Genomic DNA, 17,052 nt, shown 5'->3' on the forward strand with positions numbered 1-17,052 from the left:
ATTGAGAGTGTGAGGAGGAGAAAACATTGAGGAAATCACATCTAATCACCTGGGACTGTCCAGAGAGGAGGCTCTGGAGCTGGGCTCCGAGGAGGGCGGCGGCTGGGCGTCGGGGGCTTCCTCCTCTGACAGACTTGGCTCAAGAGGAGAGGAAATGTCCGGGCTGTGAGAAACATCCTGTTCTGCCTCAGACTCATCCTCCATCTCCTCCTTATATCTTAACAGCGATTGTCTGGAAGGCTGTGATCGTTCTTTCTCCTCCTCCATGTCTCCTTCTCCTTCTTCCTCTTCCTCCTCCTCCCTCTCCACTTTTGGTTTCAGCTCATCAAAACTTACAGCTGGATGACAGATGGAAACAAAGGTCTCAGAACAATCTGATATCACAGTGGCAGCAGGTATATGAAAGTCGGTAGTTACCAATATGAAAATAAAATAAATAATTTCAGATGAATTTAGCAATTACAATTTATAAATTCAAGTTTAGGTTGAAAATATTCTGCTTAATGGATGAAAAGTGAATTTAACATTGGACTTCAATGTTATAATGAAAGAGTGCAGGAGAAAATAATTCACTTTTTAATATTATTTTAAAAAATTGGCAGTAACTGTGTACTTTCTAATCTGAAAAAAAGTTTTGAAAAATGTAAATGTTCATACATGCAGTAAACATGCACAACAAAAGCAGATGTGATTTCCCTTGAATGAAATGATTTGATTGTAATGTTGGTAATCAGAGACCACCGCATATTGTACTATAAAATCCTCCTGACCTTCTGACATCTGTTCTTCTTGCTCCTCCACAGCATCTGTTAAAGATGTGTTCAGCATCTCATCCATGGAGTCTCCCTCCATTTTCCCCTCCAGCTTCTGCATAGTCACAATACAAGAAATGACAATCACCTCTCAGATAACAATGAAAGTTATTGTTAAAGTTAAACCTTACCCCTACCTTACCCTGATTGGCCAAAGGGTAATAAACACATTACGTTATCAATAGTACGTAGCAACAAGCAGCCATACTTCCCCATATGGAGGCGGGTTGATACACCTCAAACTGGAGATGCACGTGTGAAAATTTGAAACTCATTCTCTAGATGTGTAAATGTGTAAAAACCTTGACATTTGACAAAGACTGTTATGAATTCTGTGGAAATACAGAAACTGCAACAACAGGAAACATTACTGACAATGTCTTTAACAGCGACAGAGCAAAACCCGAGTGTGGGGAAAGAGCATTTGTAAGGATTAGAGAATAATTCCCCATTTTACATAACCTGGTTTTCTGTGTTTGGATTTGGCCTTGGTTTCGATTGGGAATAAAAAGGTTGCACTCAAGATAAAAATCGCTGCGATGTGGTAACATGTCCAAGAAAAACATGGGCGCAAGAGAAGGACAGAACAGACAAGTACTATGTTTAAAGTCAAACAGGTGGGACATGTTAGCTTTGTTCCAACTTGTTCCATCGTCTGACAGTGTTTCTTACACTGCTGTGATGTAACAATTTCCCAGATCCCTGCGTTTATTATAAGTCACACATGTTTATAATAACCGATTGAAGCGATGGCCAAAACTATTCAAGTAAAACCCTGGTTTTAGGCGAGTAAAATGGTCCTTTAGAGGATATGTATTGGGTGTGTGCTCGTTTTAGTGTAGTCTTACACTGACAGGTTTCCTCTTGTTGCAGGCTTTGAGTCTCAGGCCTCGCTTGTGTTTGGCAGCGGAGTTGTCCAGACAGCCGAACGGACTGGCCGGCTGACTGAAGTCTCCTGGCACCACCAGGGGGCTCATTGCTCTGCTGGAGGCTGCACAGGCCAGCTGGGGACACAGGCACAAACACAGACAGAGGGTTTCAGAAAGTTCCACAAATAACTTGTTGACAGGGTAAATACTCCTTAGGCTTTGTATTCAACAGGTAAAATAAATCTCTGCTACAGCGCAAGCATTCAAACATGTGTCATCATCTGGAGACACCTGTGGATGAGTCTCCAGTGAGAAAGACTGTGATTTGTCCACCCATGTCCAGGGGAAATGATATCCACATGTCACTGTATCCTCAAAGTATGTCTCTCTTGTGTCCCTGGGGAGCAGCTCCAGGCACAGCTGGTCACATTACACATTTTAGTTATTGATCTTTGTCGGGTTTTACAGCCTCTATCCTTTACACGTTAAGGCTGGAGCGGAAAAGAGTGTGTTCAGGCTGAGAGTGAGTTAGAAACTGAAACGATGAAGGCAGTAGATAAAGAATCCAGAGGAAATGAAGCAGGAGCAGCAAAGAGAGAGAGAGAGTGAGAGAGAGAGAGAGAGACAAGGAGTCCAGCTGTATAAATATTAGCTGTCCTTATCTGCAGGAAGAACACCAACTCTGTCATTGCTGCAGAGGTTTCCCCTCTGTCTACTCTCAAAAATCCCCATTCTGACTCATTTCAACCTCTTCTCCTCCAAATTATTCCCACACACACTTGGGCGACCTAAAGGATTGCAATGACTGTTTCGGGAAACTAAATTCTGGATTTTGGAAAAGTTTCTAACTAAAAGATTCCCCACAGTGAGGAATGTTAATAATCAAGGACCGTGGAAATGGAAAGTTACACTGTAGATTTTCTCTAAAAACCTGTTTGTTGATTCAAATTAATCACTCTGGTCTTATCAGTTCCATTGAATTGCGTTTGTGGCAAATTCTAAACATCTTCCAACTCGGCAAATAAAACCGAAACTATCTGCATGACTAGATGCCAAAAGATGTCTATTGGAAAAAAGCATGTGTTTATAATTTGGGTGAACTTAACCCTTAGGACTCACATTCAATCAATTGTCTTAGTCACACCTGGACTGAGAACATGCATCATTCAGAGGAATATGAACACTGTTCTTCTTTATGTGTGTGTATGTGTGTGTGTGTGTGTGTGAGAGTGTGTGTGTGTGAGAGTGTGTGCGTTTTTGAGAGAGAGAAGCTGAGGCAGATTTTGAATGTTATAACTACAAGCAGACATGCCGACTGCCAGAAAAAACAGTGGAATGCACCCTGAACGTGCTGACAGACACACACACGTTTGTAGTTCTATTTTAGTGAGGACACTCATTGGCATAATGCATTCCCTAGCCCCTTACCCTCACCCTAACTTTCCAAACTAAGTGCCTAACCCTAACCCTAACACTTACCTTAACCTAAACGAAACTTAATTCTAAACCTAACCCTTAACCCAAAACAGTCCATTAAAGAGGGGCCGCAGAGTGAGGTCCTCACTTCGTAGGTTGTAGACTCAAACTGGTCCTCACAAAGACCCACACCCTGAGGTCCCTATTGAAGCATCACACACTAAGCGCATGACAGTTATTTACTGGGCTACAGACACAGTATTCATTTGTGTTAGTGTGAAATTCCTGAATGAACCCGAGCTGAACTAGAAAGTTAAATTGTTCGGATTCAAGTTTCAGACCCATTAGATGAAATGCGTTGAGGTTGTGTTTGAAAGATACTTCACCACCTTTAGTGAGTTTGGGTCTTAATCTACATGCAGTTATTGGCCACTTGGGAGCAGTAGAAACAAGTCATATTCTCATCACTGACATAATGATTTATATAGTTGATATGTGTTAGCATAAAGTTGGAGGGATTAAGTGATTAGGATTCATTCAGGGTTTAGTTTCTATTGACTAGATACATGTCAAGTTTAAATATTTACTCTCCTTTTAGCTCTGTTTTGTTTTCCGCCAAGTCACAAAAAGAACTGAATACTAAAAGACAGCATATGTTGAAAAATGGCTGCACTCTTTCTGTTTGCAGTAAGCATAAAGACAGGCGGATTCAAACCCAAATATCCCAGCTGAATTAAGGCAGATATGAAAAAAGTGAATTGGAATGAAAACATCTCTATTTTTGGAATAAAAATAAAGTCTCCACAAAGTCTGACTTCAGTTCCCACTGAATGAAAATGCTCCAGAAAGTGCTGCTGCGACTACATTTCACGAGTCACTGCCGTCTTCTTTAACCGCATCCCTGTGTCTGGAATGCACTTTCAAAGAGGATTTTTTCAGGTTTCTGCGTGCATGTCTTTGTTGCTAGCTATTTGTGGTTCTTGACTGGCAGAAACTCTCCTGAAATTTAAACTGCTCCATCATTAAATGCTCATTCGTCATACTTTACTAACTGTCCTTTTAGGACACATTGTCACCAGTGAGGCTGAATGGATAGTTGAGGTTTTTAGGACATTTGCCTTGTCATGAACTGGCACTAATCTCTGTCCATTAATAAAGTAAATTGCTTTAACTGACGATGTTGTCACGGCGCATATGGGATACTTTAGGTCACATGGGGTGAATCACAAACACTTATTCTGTAGGTCAGGAGACTGATAAAGCAGGAAAGAGAAAGAGAGGATGGGGGATTGAGAGTTAACGGTTAATAGACATTTTCTGTTCAAGGAAATTTACTTATCTTTACGCTGTGACTTTGTCAAACAACATTGGTCATTTTACACTACATGGCAGATTCAGTCAGTGTGTTATTTTCCGGTTTAAACAATTTATTCAGAACATAATTTTTGCATGCAGCTTGCCAGGAGGAAAATAGAGTTTTTTTCTTCAGTTTTGCTCTGTTCGGCAATATTGGTCATATGCTGCCATATCCAGCAGCATTGAATGTGGGTAAGTGGCTTTGACACTTGGGTGGGCTTTTATTTTCAGTTTTTTCATGGTGAGATTCCAAATATCACCATAAACCGCTTGTTGAACATCCGGCACATATTTTCACTCATTCACAGAGCACACAGTTCATTGGTTACTAATTGACGGTTAGGAGACATTTTAAAGCTAAACACAGTCTCAGAGGCTCTGACTCTGAATCAAGCTATTGATAAGACAAAATGAATCTGTGGAATTGAATGTAACGGACCTCTTTAGCCTGCTGCTCATCTCTGCTCGAGGCTAGCAGCTCAAGGGTACATTAGCCCCAACTAGGAAAACCGAACTGTTGCCGGCCAAGTTGCATCACAGGTAATGGAGGGGCCAAGTTTTGAAAAGGAAAATAATTTATGGAATATAAAAAAGTATATTAATGGCTCTTTGGCTTGCCTTTGATGACACAGTGTGGAGCATTTCTTAAATGTGTGTTTACCTGGTCGTCGTCACTATCTATTCCATCCAGACTGATGAAACTGTTCCTCTGAGCCTGATTCAGAGACATAGAGATAGAGAGAAGAGTGAGTGTGGTAGCAGTGCGGTCTGCAGCATTCAGCTGGACTGGTAGATGTGGGATGACATTCAGTAATATGCATTACCATGGCTGTGTGGAGAGGGGTGTATTCAGGTGGACTGCAGGGCAGACCATCATCCTCAGACATGGTTCCAGCGTCCTCTGTCCGCTTCACGCACATCAGGGATGGAGGAGAGCCCAGTCTGATGGCCTGTTTCAACTGGAGCTGCAGGAAAAACAATTGGAAAACTTGATTTATCTAAGAATCCAAAATCTGGAAACATACACTTGTAGATAATACAGGACAGAGTTACAATGTTTTCCAAGTTTATTTTGTATGTAGTAGCCATTGACTGTAATTAAAGATGAACGACACATCTCCTCCACTTCCACCCACTGTCCAGAAATGAAGCCAAAATATCTCAGATACGAATGCCGCCATATTGTGCATTTGGAGTCCCAGTTGTGATTGGTGGATGGAACCATTGTACTGGGATCCAGCCGATTCAAGCGCTCCACCAATCATGAGTCCATCATGACGTCTCACCCCATTTTCACACCTTAACTGAAGCCAGACACCAGGGGGCAAATACCCTTTTGGGAGGCAGTCATGTCATCCATCTTTATATATAGTAAGAGGCCTTCAGAGATGAAAATAAGCAATATCTTCAACCACCCTATTTAGTGAGATACAGCTTTAAAGAAAGAAAAATCGAAAAAAAGTTGATAAGTGTTTATTTTAGCCTGTGTGTGTGTGTAAATTGTCTGTGCTTTTCTAGTCTTAATGACCACTCAAAATGCTTTAAAGTATAGTTTTACACATACCCACACACACACAAATTCATACAGTGCATCTATGTTTAGCACTTTCTAACTCTATCGTGACATTTCAGTACTCGGAATGGGGAAGACCTGGGATTGAAACACTGACCTTCTAGTTAGAGGATGACCGCTGAGCCACAGCCGCCAATGTGTGTGTGTGTGCGTACATGGTAGGTATCACAGAAACTCAAACTAACAGAGTTGTTATCTGTCTGTTAAGTGTTCGGCACTGTATCAGTCACTCAAGGTCTCACTGACTAAGGTGCAAAGCAAACACAGGACAAAACAGCTTTTCTTCATGTGGCTTGACCACTAACAGACACACCACACACACACCACACGAACCACACACACCACACAAACCACACAAACTACACAAACAACACTTCTTTGATAAGAAATACACAGACCAATACAGCTTAGTTAATGTACTTCAGTTGATAGATTTACTTAAAAAAAAGACAAACATTACAGGGAAAGGTTATTTCACTGTTAGCACCATTACCAGTCGCTTACAAGGAAACTAAGTTTATTTACGTAACCATGTTTGAATTATCCACAAAAGAACAGTATCTAATGTTATCTTGTGCGTGACGAATACACACTATGTTATAAACTATTCTCCTTGTAACGTATTCATCTTTACATAATGTGTAGTTTGGCTCCTAACAACTTAATAGTCAGTTTGCAACTTATTAGCTGAGCTTGGGAAATGAATAATATAGTATATCCAAAATAAGTATTTGTACAAAAGGCTGTATATAAAGAAATTCATTTTCGACTCGAAACAAGGTAATTTGTCCCCTGTCTTAAGCCTAAAAGTCCTAAAAGGTGGCTAAGCTAGTGGACTAAGCTACACGATGGTGTGTATGAGGGTCCCTGAATGCACCTCATTAGACGATATCAGCTCACCACATGAGCACTATGGAGGCATGTTGTGGTTTTTCTGTTGTTTATTACGTCTAAAGAAGAGGTCACTATTGACTTCAATTGTATCGGAGTCGGCTGCTACAAAATCATCTGAATCCAGAAGTGTTTTGTGGACTCAAACAGTTCCCCCACCCCTCCATCTTTAAAAGGGATAGTTTTAGTGACCTATCCCTTTAAGATGTTTAATTTTCACTCCCCTGTAGGAGGCTTAGTGGAGCAGTTTAACTGGAGGTCAGTCAATCCAGCTTGGACTCACGTCTTCCCATTTTAGACCTTAGTTGTGACAGACATTTATTGTGTCCGTCTGCTGGTCTTTACTTCATGCAGTCCTTTCATTAAGCTTTGACAGACTCTTCAGTTGAAACCTCTCTTTGTAGCTCACATCTGCTCAGCCTGACACGTTTACCACATCATAGGGCTTTACATGTGTATCTACATTGAAGTTCTGACTGTGTGAGTGTATTTCATGCTACAGTCACATCCCTGAGGGGGAATTACTCTAAGTAAATATAATAAAGAGGAGGCCAGCAGGTATCACTGTCTCTCTGTCAACTCCTTTTATTGATTTATACTGTTCATGACAGCAGAGGGCAGCCTGAGTCACAAGACGTTCTTACGTCCAAATTCACTGACTGAGATTCTTTATTTGTTTATTATTCCTCATTAACCCCTGCACTCAAATCCTCTTTTCTCCTTCCTGCCTCCGTAGTGAGATCGGGGTCACTACGGCATCTTTGACATCGCAGGGATTTACGATCTCTGTCAAGCAAGATACTCAGTCACAGGAGCTCAAACCTGTTTCCTTGAGTTGAACATTATTTCCAAATAAAACCAGGCATGTCTTTACCTGTAGTGATTTCACTTTCCCGTGAATGCTGTCCTGGGATGCCCCCATAGCCTCGTTGGCCTCCGATGAGTCAGAAACAAAGACAGAGTCGTGGGACAAGGCCTTATTGCCCAGGCTGATCTTTGACCTTTGGAGAGCAGGAAGAGGAAGAAATAAACAAATCACAGAGAAGAGATTTCACAGCTTCTTAAACAAAATAAACAAAATGAAAGAGAGGTGCTTGTTGGGATGGGTCAGTGGTTTGGAATAAATCAAATAGACTAACAATGATGTGGAGTGAGAATTTGTGTAATTTACCAACAATTACAGTTGGTAAATGACAGCTCAACAAATGTGGAGTGGATAAATCCTGACTGAGGAAAAGTCAGTAAAGCTGTGGCAGGAAGTGGCACAGCTTTAAAAAAAACAAGGAAATCAGGAGTGTCCACAGGAAGAGACACTCTACTACTTGTTACGAAAACAGGAAGCCATGACCCTCCACTGAGGTGAGTTTATCAGGATGGGATAAGGATGTTAAAACATCAACTTCCATTTTTAAATTACCTCTGACCTTTTTAACTCAAGCAGAGCTATTTATCTAAATAGAGGGAGGAACTCTTCAGCTCATCTGAGGCTACAACCATGCAAATACCTTCAAAGCGATCTCTGTCCACACAATGGTTTTGTCTTCATATTTATTTTAATACTCGTCTATCCCAACACTCCCGAAAAACCCGTAGCCCATCACGTGACCTCTCTCATACACAGCGCATGCGTGTACCAGTATAAACTAGAAGACATTCGATCCTGTGCACACTGAAATTTATCGAATAAAAGCTAATCTTAAGACAACAGGGCAGCAATGCTTGTTATTGATTATCTTGTGTTCTAAACTGCAAGCGGAGGCCTATTCCTGTTGTTTTCTTCTGGAAGGTCAAGTGATAGGAGCCAGACGAATCACCAACGGTTACATCAACACCAAAAAGACCCAATTGTGAGCGTCTAGGCCACTGTTTCCAAACACTAACATTTTAGCAGCTCTAAAACAGTGGTGAGGTTGTGTAAGATACAGGATGTATAACAACATATCTATTCAAAAAGAAGTACTTGTACATTAATATTAGACCTTTGAATAAGAGCGTCATGGTTTTTTCCCGTGCGTATTTCTATATGCATGTCTGTGTGGGTCCAATCTTACCCAGAGCCCTTATCCTTCTCTGATCGGGTGAGAGCGTTGTTCTCGGATGTTTTGCTGACATTGTCAGTCGATAGGCTGGCTTTAAGGCCCGCCTCTGCCTCAGCCCCTGACGGCTCCTTTCTCTTCTTCCTGGCAAATAATTTTTTGAACGTCTGGAACTTGGACTTTTTCTTTCCTAAAACCACAGAGGCAGATAGAAAGAAAATATAACGGTTAAACCGTCATCACAGTAACATTCTCCTTAAAGCACTACAGTGAATCATTACTACTGCACAGTCACATGTTAATGCAGATTACACACAGCATCTTTACACACTGCCCTCATACGTCCTCAGTACAGTAATTAATCCTGTGTTCAGGTAGGCACCTCATGAGAAAACCACACACTGAAAGATGAGTGTACACAAATATAAAGACATACAGTATGCACACACACATGCACACCCACACACACAGTGGGGGCATGTCCATTAACGCCGCAGTGGAAAACTCAACAACTCTTTTAAAACTCCTTTAACAGCTACAAACTGCTTTCATTGCTTTCAGTCAGCGAGGCATTCACAGAGGTTGAACTTCCCACTGGTCCTCTCCGTGTCCCTCACATCGACAGGGCTGTGGTCTGTCTCCATGTTTTGGATTCAAATCAATCAGTGAATACACAGAAAAATGCATTATTTAGGGATTGAGTCTGTCTATTAACTATTGTCAAAATGACATTAGCCACTATTAGCATTATTCTAGTACAACTGTTGCAATGTGGGTAATGGATGATTTGTCTGATTCCTATGCATCAACTTTTGCTTATTTTTCCATCATCCAATGTGCAGACCTAAATCTCTGTAATCAGGCAACTTCCTATCAGTGTGTGAATGTGTGTGTAAATGGGTGAATGGCACAACTGAACTGTGAAGCAGTCTGAGTGGTTGTCAAGACTAGAACACTATATATAAATACATTTACCATTATTTACAATGGAGAAATGATTGAATATACATATATATAACAGTGTACAGATATAGTAACCAACAAAAACACTATCGAGGGAAACAAAAGGAAGCTGTACAAAGAAGGGAGGAACAACAACACAACTGTGATCCAACTATTTTGAGAATTCACACCCCTGGGCTACAGAATAGTTTTAGACGAGCTTTTAAAAAGAGAGACCTTCTTTTTATACCCACCGGCTGTGTCATGTTCGTCATTCTCCCAGTGGGGAATCTCGGAGCATTCCTTTCTCCACATATACAGTATATACTTTCAGCCTGGAGCTAAATCACAGCTTAAACATGTCTGGAATCTAAACCTGGTACTGGGACCAAGGTACTCAAGAAGACATCACAAAATAATGATTATTTATTACCCCTGACAAGGAGGTCTTGTTTTCATCCTTGTCTGATGGTTTGTCGGTTGGTTGATTGGTTGGTTGGTTGTTGTCAGTAGGATTAAGCCAACGCTATAGGACAGATGACTACGAAACTTGCTGTAAGGATGTGGTTTGGGCTGAGGCTATGCAATTTTGGTGAAGATCCAGGAATTTGAATTACTTTCTTTAACATTGCAAGAAAGAATGTTTGTTTGCTTTTTCTTTTACTGATTTCTAATTAATTTCTAATAAATAATGTACCTAGATGAATAAAATCTGGCATATTTAGGGGACTGATATCTAGTAGTGTGTGAAATCTGGATTAAATCTTTGATTGAATTTAAGGAGACTGTTGGGCCTTGGCAGAGGTTACGCCAGCATTCTTTTTACAGTAAATTTTAAGCAGACCTTTTGTATGGATGGACGAATTTAGCTCAAACACTATTTTGATGAGTTGCTACATTTTGAAAAGACATTTTAAATCAAAGACTGCAAATTCCTCTCTTTTTTCTCCAATGGCACAAAGTGAACGGCTCTCTTTACTTGAGCAGCATCCAACATGCTTTAGATGACGCTTCAGAGGCCTCTCTGCACTGCCAAGATGAAAAAATCAGGGGGAAACACCAGCAGTCAGTGCCATTTATTGAACTATTTTAGGCACAATACACTATTAAGCTAAAGGAGTTTGAAAAGGCCACTGCTTCAATGGAAGGTCAGTGTTGCACAGTGATTGTAGGGCTTGGATACGGCAATTCCCCAATATATATTCTTTCAATCACAAATGTGGACAAACACACACATGCTCGACAATAATATTATGGGTTTTTTAAAGCAGTATAAGGTCAGAATTAAGGGGAGTGTACACAATGGGAACATTTTGACCTTTGACTAGAAAACAATGTGGTCAGAAGGAGAAGTACAGGGGATTAAAACATGTCTTCATCACAGAGAAGTTAGCACATGGTCACCTTTTTTTATTTGGCAATTTCACAAAGTCCCCAAAAGTGACACATTTAAAGCTCTATTTACTGTGAGAGGGAAGCAGGAAGGAGGAAAGGTAGATCTGAAGCAGGGAAGAGGATGAAGAGGAAGTAGAGGTCTGCAGTATGTTCTCATGCAAATGGAGAACAGGATGATGCTACTTATAACATGAGGTATTTCTGTATCCTCGTCCCCTCCAGTGGTTTGAATTAGTAAAGGGCTTGAGTGATGTTTGAATACAAATGAAGTATGACTGTTTCCTCATGCTGTCATGCATTGATTCAAACTTAGTAACAGAGGTCTGATGAAGCAATTAGTAAAGTGAAACTGTTAAAGTGAAGGTTGATATTGTTACTCATTATAAGATATAATACATAGTAATCAAGCTGTTTTAAAACAGTTTTTGTATATGTGGGAACAGCATCTAAACCTGCCGACAGGTAAATGTTTCCCAGCAGCTGACTGTACATCTGTAGTGCATGAACATGTTTCTCCTCCTTTCACCTGTCACACTGTGAGCCAGCTACCATCAGTGATACAGGCTGTTTGTCTCTTCAAAAAATTCCCACTTGGAGAGCTCCTAACCTGATGTTTACTTTGTATTACACTGGTATTAACGTCCATCCTGAGTGGTGTGATCACAAGTTGTCAGTGGAAAGTCTATACGACCTAAATGAGATCTGATCACTCAGACCACATTTGGAGTTGGTCTGGGACACATGCGGCCACTTTCTTTATCTGCTGTGTGAACAGAAATCTATCCTGGGCAGCATATGAAAAACTCCTCACCTGACGTCTCTGACCTGCTACAGTTACGCAATTATTTACATTATTTTGCTCAGTACCCACCAAATGAGTTATAGAAGAAAGGCACTGTGAGTACAACTGAATATGTGATCAAACTGTTACCTGAGCACTCCTCCTGGACCTCGGCAGGCTCCTGATTGGCCATCACATCTGGAGGTCCTGATGCCATGGCAGCACTGTCACTGCTGCGGAGGAGACAGAGAGAAGCCAGAGGTCAGCATTACTGCTCCTTAGAATCTCTTCTGTCACACTTAAACTCATGCTAATACTAATATGGAGCTTACACAGGATTCATTGGATTGATTTATATAGTTTGCACATAAAGAGAGTGTGTGGATAAATCCCCACATAGAAGCTGAGTCGTAACAGCATGATCATTTTTCTACAATAACACAGATCATCATTTGTAATACACCTTAAATCCTCAGAGTTTTCTTTTCAATCCCTTTTGGACAACAGACCTAATCGTGCAGTCACAACACGATGCCACTGGGACTTGATGAATGACTCATGGTGAACACTGAGTCATCAGCAGCCCAATGGGCTCAGACTGTCTATTTTGTGTCTCCTGTTGCTGTATTTATCTTAATCCTCCCCTCTCTCCTTGTATTGCTCATGCGGCAGCCTGACCACTTGCAATGTGATCAGGCTCGCTGGATTACAATGTGATTAAAAGTCCCATTGGGAGTGCCGTGACTGTGGGTGAAAGTGGTTTGGCTTGAGCTAATGACAACATGTGAATTGACAAAGGACTCAACAGACAGCCTAAGTTCATTTGAAGGATTACATAGACGCACGGGACGGGAGTGAGCAACCACCTTATAAAATAGTCTCATAAACCTGCTGGACGACCTCCTGAACGATTGACATTCATCTATTTCTTCATTCCTCAAAAACTGAACACATGCAGTCTGGCTTGTGTAAATTGTTCAGATGAATCTCTGCTGTGTTGTTTAAACTTCTCTCCCACTCCAAGCTGTTGCGTTACACTCCAGTCCGAACCGAACCCAATCTGCAGCCCAATCCTTCACTACAATCCAAACAGTCTCAACAGAGGCATCTCAGCTATGTTTCCAGTCTTCTGCTCCGCTCTGCCATCCACTTCTGTCAGCTCAAACATTCACCTCAGCACCAGCAGATGCCCAGCAACCTCTTACACAAACTCAAACAGACATGAAGTGGTACTATAAACCAACCTGTCATTTTTTTTAGAGTTTTTTTCCACTCAGAGCAGGATCTATTGATTTCTCACTCAGGTATAGCAATGCTCTCACTCAAAACCCTGTGCTTGACCTCAAACATGCCCTGCTTGCACTCACACTCCTGCGCTCCAGCTTCAGGTCATCTCCCTGCTGGTTCTATGCGCACATAAAACCTCTGCTCTTGGATTTTATTTTTTAAATTATGACAAATTACTTGGTTATTTTTGCTTTTGGTACTATTGTTAATAAAATACAGGGGGGAATTAAAATAGGATAGTATTTGGTTTACTAGCAACAGTGTTCCCATTACATAAAAAGATCCTTGATTTTGCTGCTCCATGTTATCCAGTGTCCACTCCAAGGGTGTCAAGCACACAGACAGGAAGCTTGTGTAATAATAAAGCAGTGGAGGGCTGAAGAGCATGAACCTGGTTAAAGTAACATGTCCATACGGGACTCTAAGAGAAGTGAAGCTAACACACCTACAACGAGGGTGGGACAATTCCATTTGTCAACACTACACCTGGCATTCTGTTGGTTGGGAAATTTTGACAAACTTGCACAAAAACTAATACTTAGAGAGCAGATGTTTCACGAAAACAGTGCGGAGAAGAGCTGAAGCTGGAGTGCAGTAAATCTAAGTACAAACTTGGTCATTTTAAGTGCGAGCACAGGGTTTTGAGTGAAAGCATTACAGAATCTGTACGTGAAGTCAATAAGTCCTGCTCTCAACCTGAAGGACCACCCTCTTGAATGAAGAGAGGAAAAAAAGACCCACATGCAGCGCATTAGATACTGGCTGCTTCGTGAACCTCTGCTGCTTGAGGCAACAGTATCAGATCTCAGAATCTGATAAGGTTCAACATGATGAGAAATGTACAAGCATTGATCTGCAAACCCGGTTTCTTATGGGATTTTTAATCAGTCACTCCACTTGAATTAAGGGGACAGTTACTGAACCTCCTCCAGCAGACAGGAAGTTTGAGGTCATGTGAGAGTTCAGCCCCAGCATGATGAACCAGCTTCTCTCACTCATACAGAGGGACCATTAATTCACCAGGTTTTCATGACTCCCTATTCTAGTCTCAAATCGAATTAGCTATGCACTGTATGCAGACGATTTCCTGCGCAGTTTGTCAGGAAGCCGACTCATTACTGATTTTGTGGTTGGTAAATTGATATCTCAGCATAAGCGTTGCTGTGTCACCGATTGTGTTAGTGCAGTCATATTCACAGATGTTATGGAGGTCATGAGAACAGCGTTTGGGGAGAGGAGGGAACGGATTGTTTTCTTAGGCCAAACTTAATGAAAGGAACTTTTCATAACTATAAGCTTCAAGGCATTAAGCCTCCTAAACATATGATGGGATGGGCTACAAGGCTGTGTAGATGTGCAATATCACATAAGTCAAGGGAGGTGAAAAGGACAATGAAACCAGCAAAAACAAAAAAAACGTCTACCTGTTTTTCACTGGTTTGGGTAACAATTACATTTCTAAGTACTTTGGTTTTTAAGAACTAACTTCACATCCCATACTGTCAACTCTATATGTTAAGCCACCAATCACTTTTCCATAGATTGTTCTATGGTAACAGGGACACTCGCATCCATCCTCTTGGTCACAATAGATAAATGTAATTCAAATCTAATTTATTTTGTCTGCAAGAGTCCATGACCTATAAAAGTATTCTGGACTTAAAACAACAGTTTTTTAGTAAATAACATTTATTTGGTTCTACGATTATTCTGTTTAAGATGAAGTTAGAACCATAGGCGATGATTAGCTTAGCTAAGCATGGAAGTTGGAAGAAAAAACTAGCCTAGTGCAATGGAAGTTAAAAGGTATATGTAGATTGTAAAGATAACATTTTTTTGTTTGTCAACAGATAAAACAAACGGCATTTTCCTGTTGATCATAACCAAGTTTAAGATGTGTTTGATTAGCATATTTTCTTAGCCACAATTCAGCAAAGCTAACCTCCTGCTTCTCATACAAATATGAGTGTTAACAAATCTCATTCAACTCAGCAAAATATCATTTTTTTCCACTTCTAATCCAACTAAAGCAAATTTTCTAGGAGCAGAAAATTAAATAAAAACCTAAAATGATGAAGATCTAGTAATAATATTCAAACTTATTTAATTTTCATGTGTTACATAACTAATGACCGTGGTATCAGGTCAAACCAAACCACAAACATAGTTTGGATAACTGTGAGCCAACACAGACGAGAAGTCCTTAAAGCACTCTGTATAAAATCATAACAGCCATTGAGCTTGTTTATCAGAATAACCGTCTCCTTGACAACTGAGCAGACTCCGCTTATGAAGACCATGTGAACTGGATTGATAGCTCCAGTAAAACTGGTAAGTTGAGCTAGAGTTAGGTCTGTTCTTGCAATACACTATAATACAATATATTATAAATATGGTGGAGAAATCAATGTTTCTTTTTGGAGCGTTTACAGGAACAGCCATGTTTTTTCACATTTGTTGTTTGAGTGAACAGGCTCCTTCTCTCTATTAGGGAAGCGGCTGGAGAGCTTCTTGTCAACTGTGTTTACAGTGAGTCAGTATTATAGAAACAGGTGGAACATTCCCGAGTTTGTTGACGTGCTGAAGGGCTTGCGTCAGTATTACCATTACATAATGATTAGCTATTACCATCATCTTCACCCTTGTTAGAGTCATGACAATCATTAACGCCACCCTCTTTTAATTTCTCATGAACTGAGACACAAACATACAAAAAAATTAGATTTGTATCTCTTGTCCCTTGTTGTTTATTTCAGTTCATTGTTTGTAATATTTTGGCGATGAAAAGACACAGGCTGAAGTTGTTGTTATGAGCTGATAACATTGGACTGATCCATTTCCTGTCTGATGCCACAGGAACACTACAACCAAAAGTTCAACACACACACACACACGCACACACAGGTTTAAGAGCCTTATTAATAACATCTCTAGGAAACAGATGCAGACACATGGACAGAAACAAACACAGATAAACAGACGCGCACATGTTGTCTTTGATATGAGCTCAGAAAACGATGAAGTGAAGCAGAGAAAGGGGAAAACACAACACAACCACTGGACTATTGTGACGGGTGGGGAGACTGAACATACTATAATATCCATAATATTTACTAAAAGAAAAAAATTAAGTAACATTATAAAATGTACTTTTATTGTCTGTAGAGATATTTCAGGGTGAAGTACTGAGTTATCCTAAATATAACAGCATTTAATTAATCACTGAAAATACAAGGACTGATACCCTAACTGGGGTAGTCGAACATTTTAGGAACTATGGCTATTATCTTAAAATTTGAAGAAAAATAGTTAACACGGTAAACCGACTGAGAGCTGCAACCTACTTTTGGATTAACCAATAACATAGAAAGCATATGGTACAATACAGTACATCAATTCCCATCTGGAAGCGCTGTAGAGATATGTCTGCAATGATGCAAGACTTTAGCAGTTAGCTTAGTTAGCAAGGAGAAAGCCAGTCAAAAAGCTTGAGCCGGGCTCTCTCCAAAATGTTGAAATATGCTAACAAACACAATTCTAAAGCTCTGTGTCGTAGTTAGCATACGAACATGGTATCAATCCTCTCCATTTCGAATTCGGGACAAGATAGAAAATGAGAGTTTTTCCCAAAATGTTAAACTCTTCCTTGAGTTCAGTTAAGTTCAGTTTCAAATTTCATTTGATGGAGAGTGCC

The 17,052-nt window shown here is 40.5% G+C and overlaps 1 protein-coding gene across 5 annotated transcripts in view; it reads right to left on the reverse strand.

The window, feature by feature from the left end:
- Window positions 1-17,052, reverse strand: part of zgc:66433 (uncharacterized protein LOC321250 homolog) — a 43,658-nt gene that overhangs the window by 7,394 nt on the left and 19,212 nt on the right. For all 5 annotated transcript variants that reach the window (XM_062393472.1, XM_062393471.1, XM_062393476.1 and 2 more), the window contains exons 2-9: window positions 12,222-12,304; window positions 8,969-9,143; window positions 7,792-7,918; window positions 5,278-5,418; window positions 5,115-5,168; window positions 1,661-1,816; window positions 771-867; window positions 50-338 (exon numbers count right to left, since the gene is read on the reverse strand). In XM_062393472.1, coding sequence (XP_062249456.1) covers window positions 50-338; window positions 771-867; window positions 1,661-1,816; window positions 5,115-5,168; window positions 5,278-5,418; window positions 7,792-7,918; window positions 8,969-9,143; window positions 12,222-12,304 — 1,122 coding nt within the window. The remainder of the gene's footprint in view (window positions 1-49; window positions 339-770; window positions 868-1,660; window positions 1,817-5,114; window positions 5,169-5,277; window positions 5,419-7,791; window positions 7,919-8,968; window positions 9,144-12,221; window positions 12,305-17,052) is intronic.

The sequence above is a fragment of the Platichthys flesus genome, chromosome 8 (assembly GCF_949316205.1).
Source record: "Platichthys flesus chromosome 8, fPlaFle2.1, whole genome shotgun sequence".
NCBI lineage: Eukaryota > Metazoa > Chordata > Actinopteri > Pleuronectiformes > Pleuronectidae > Platichthys > Platichthys flesus.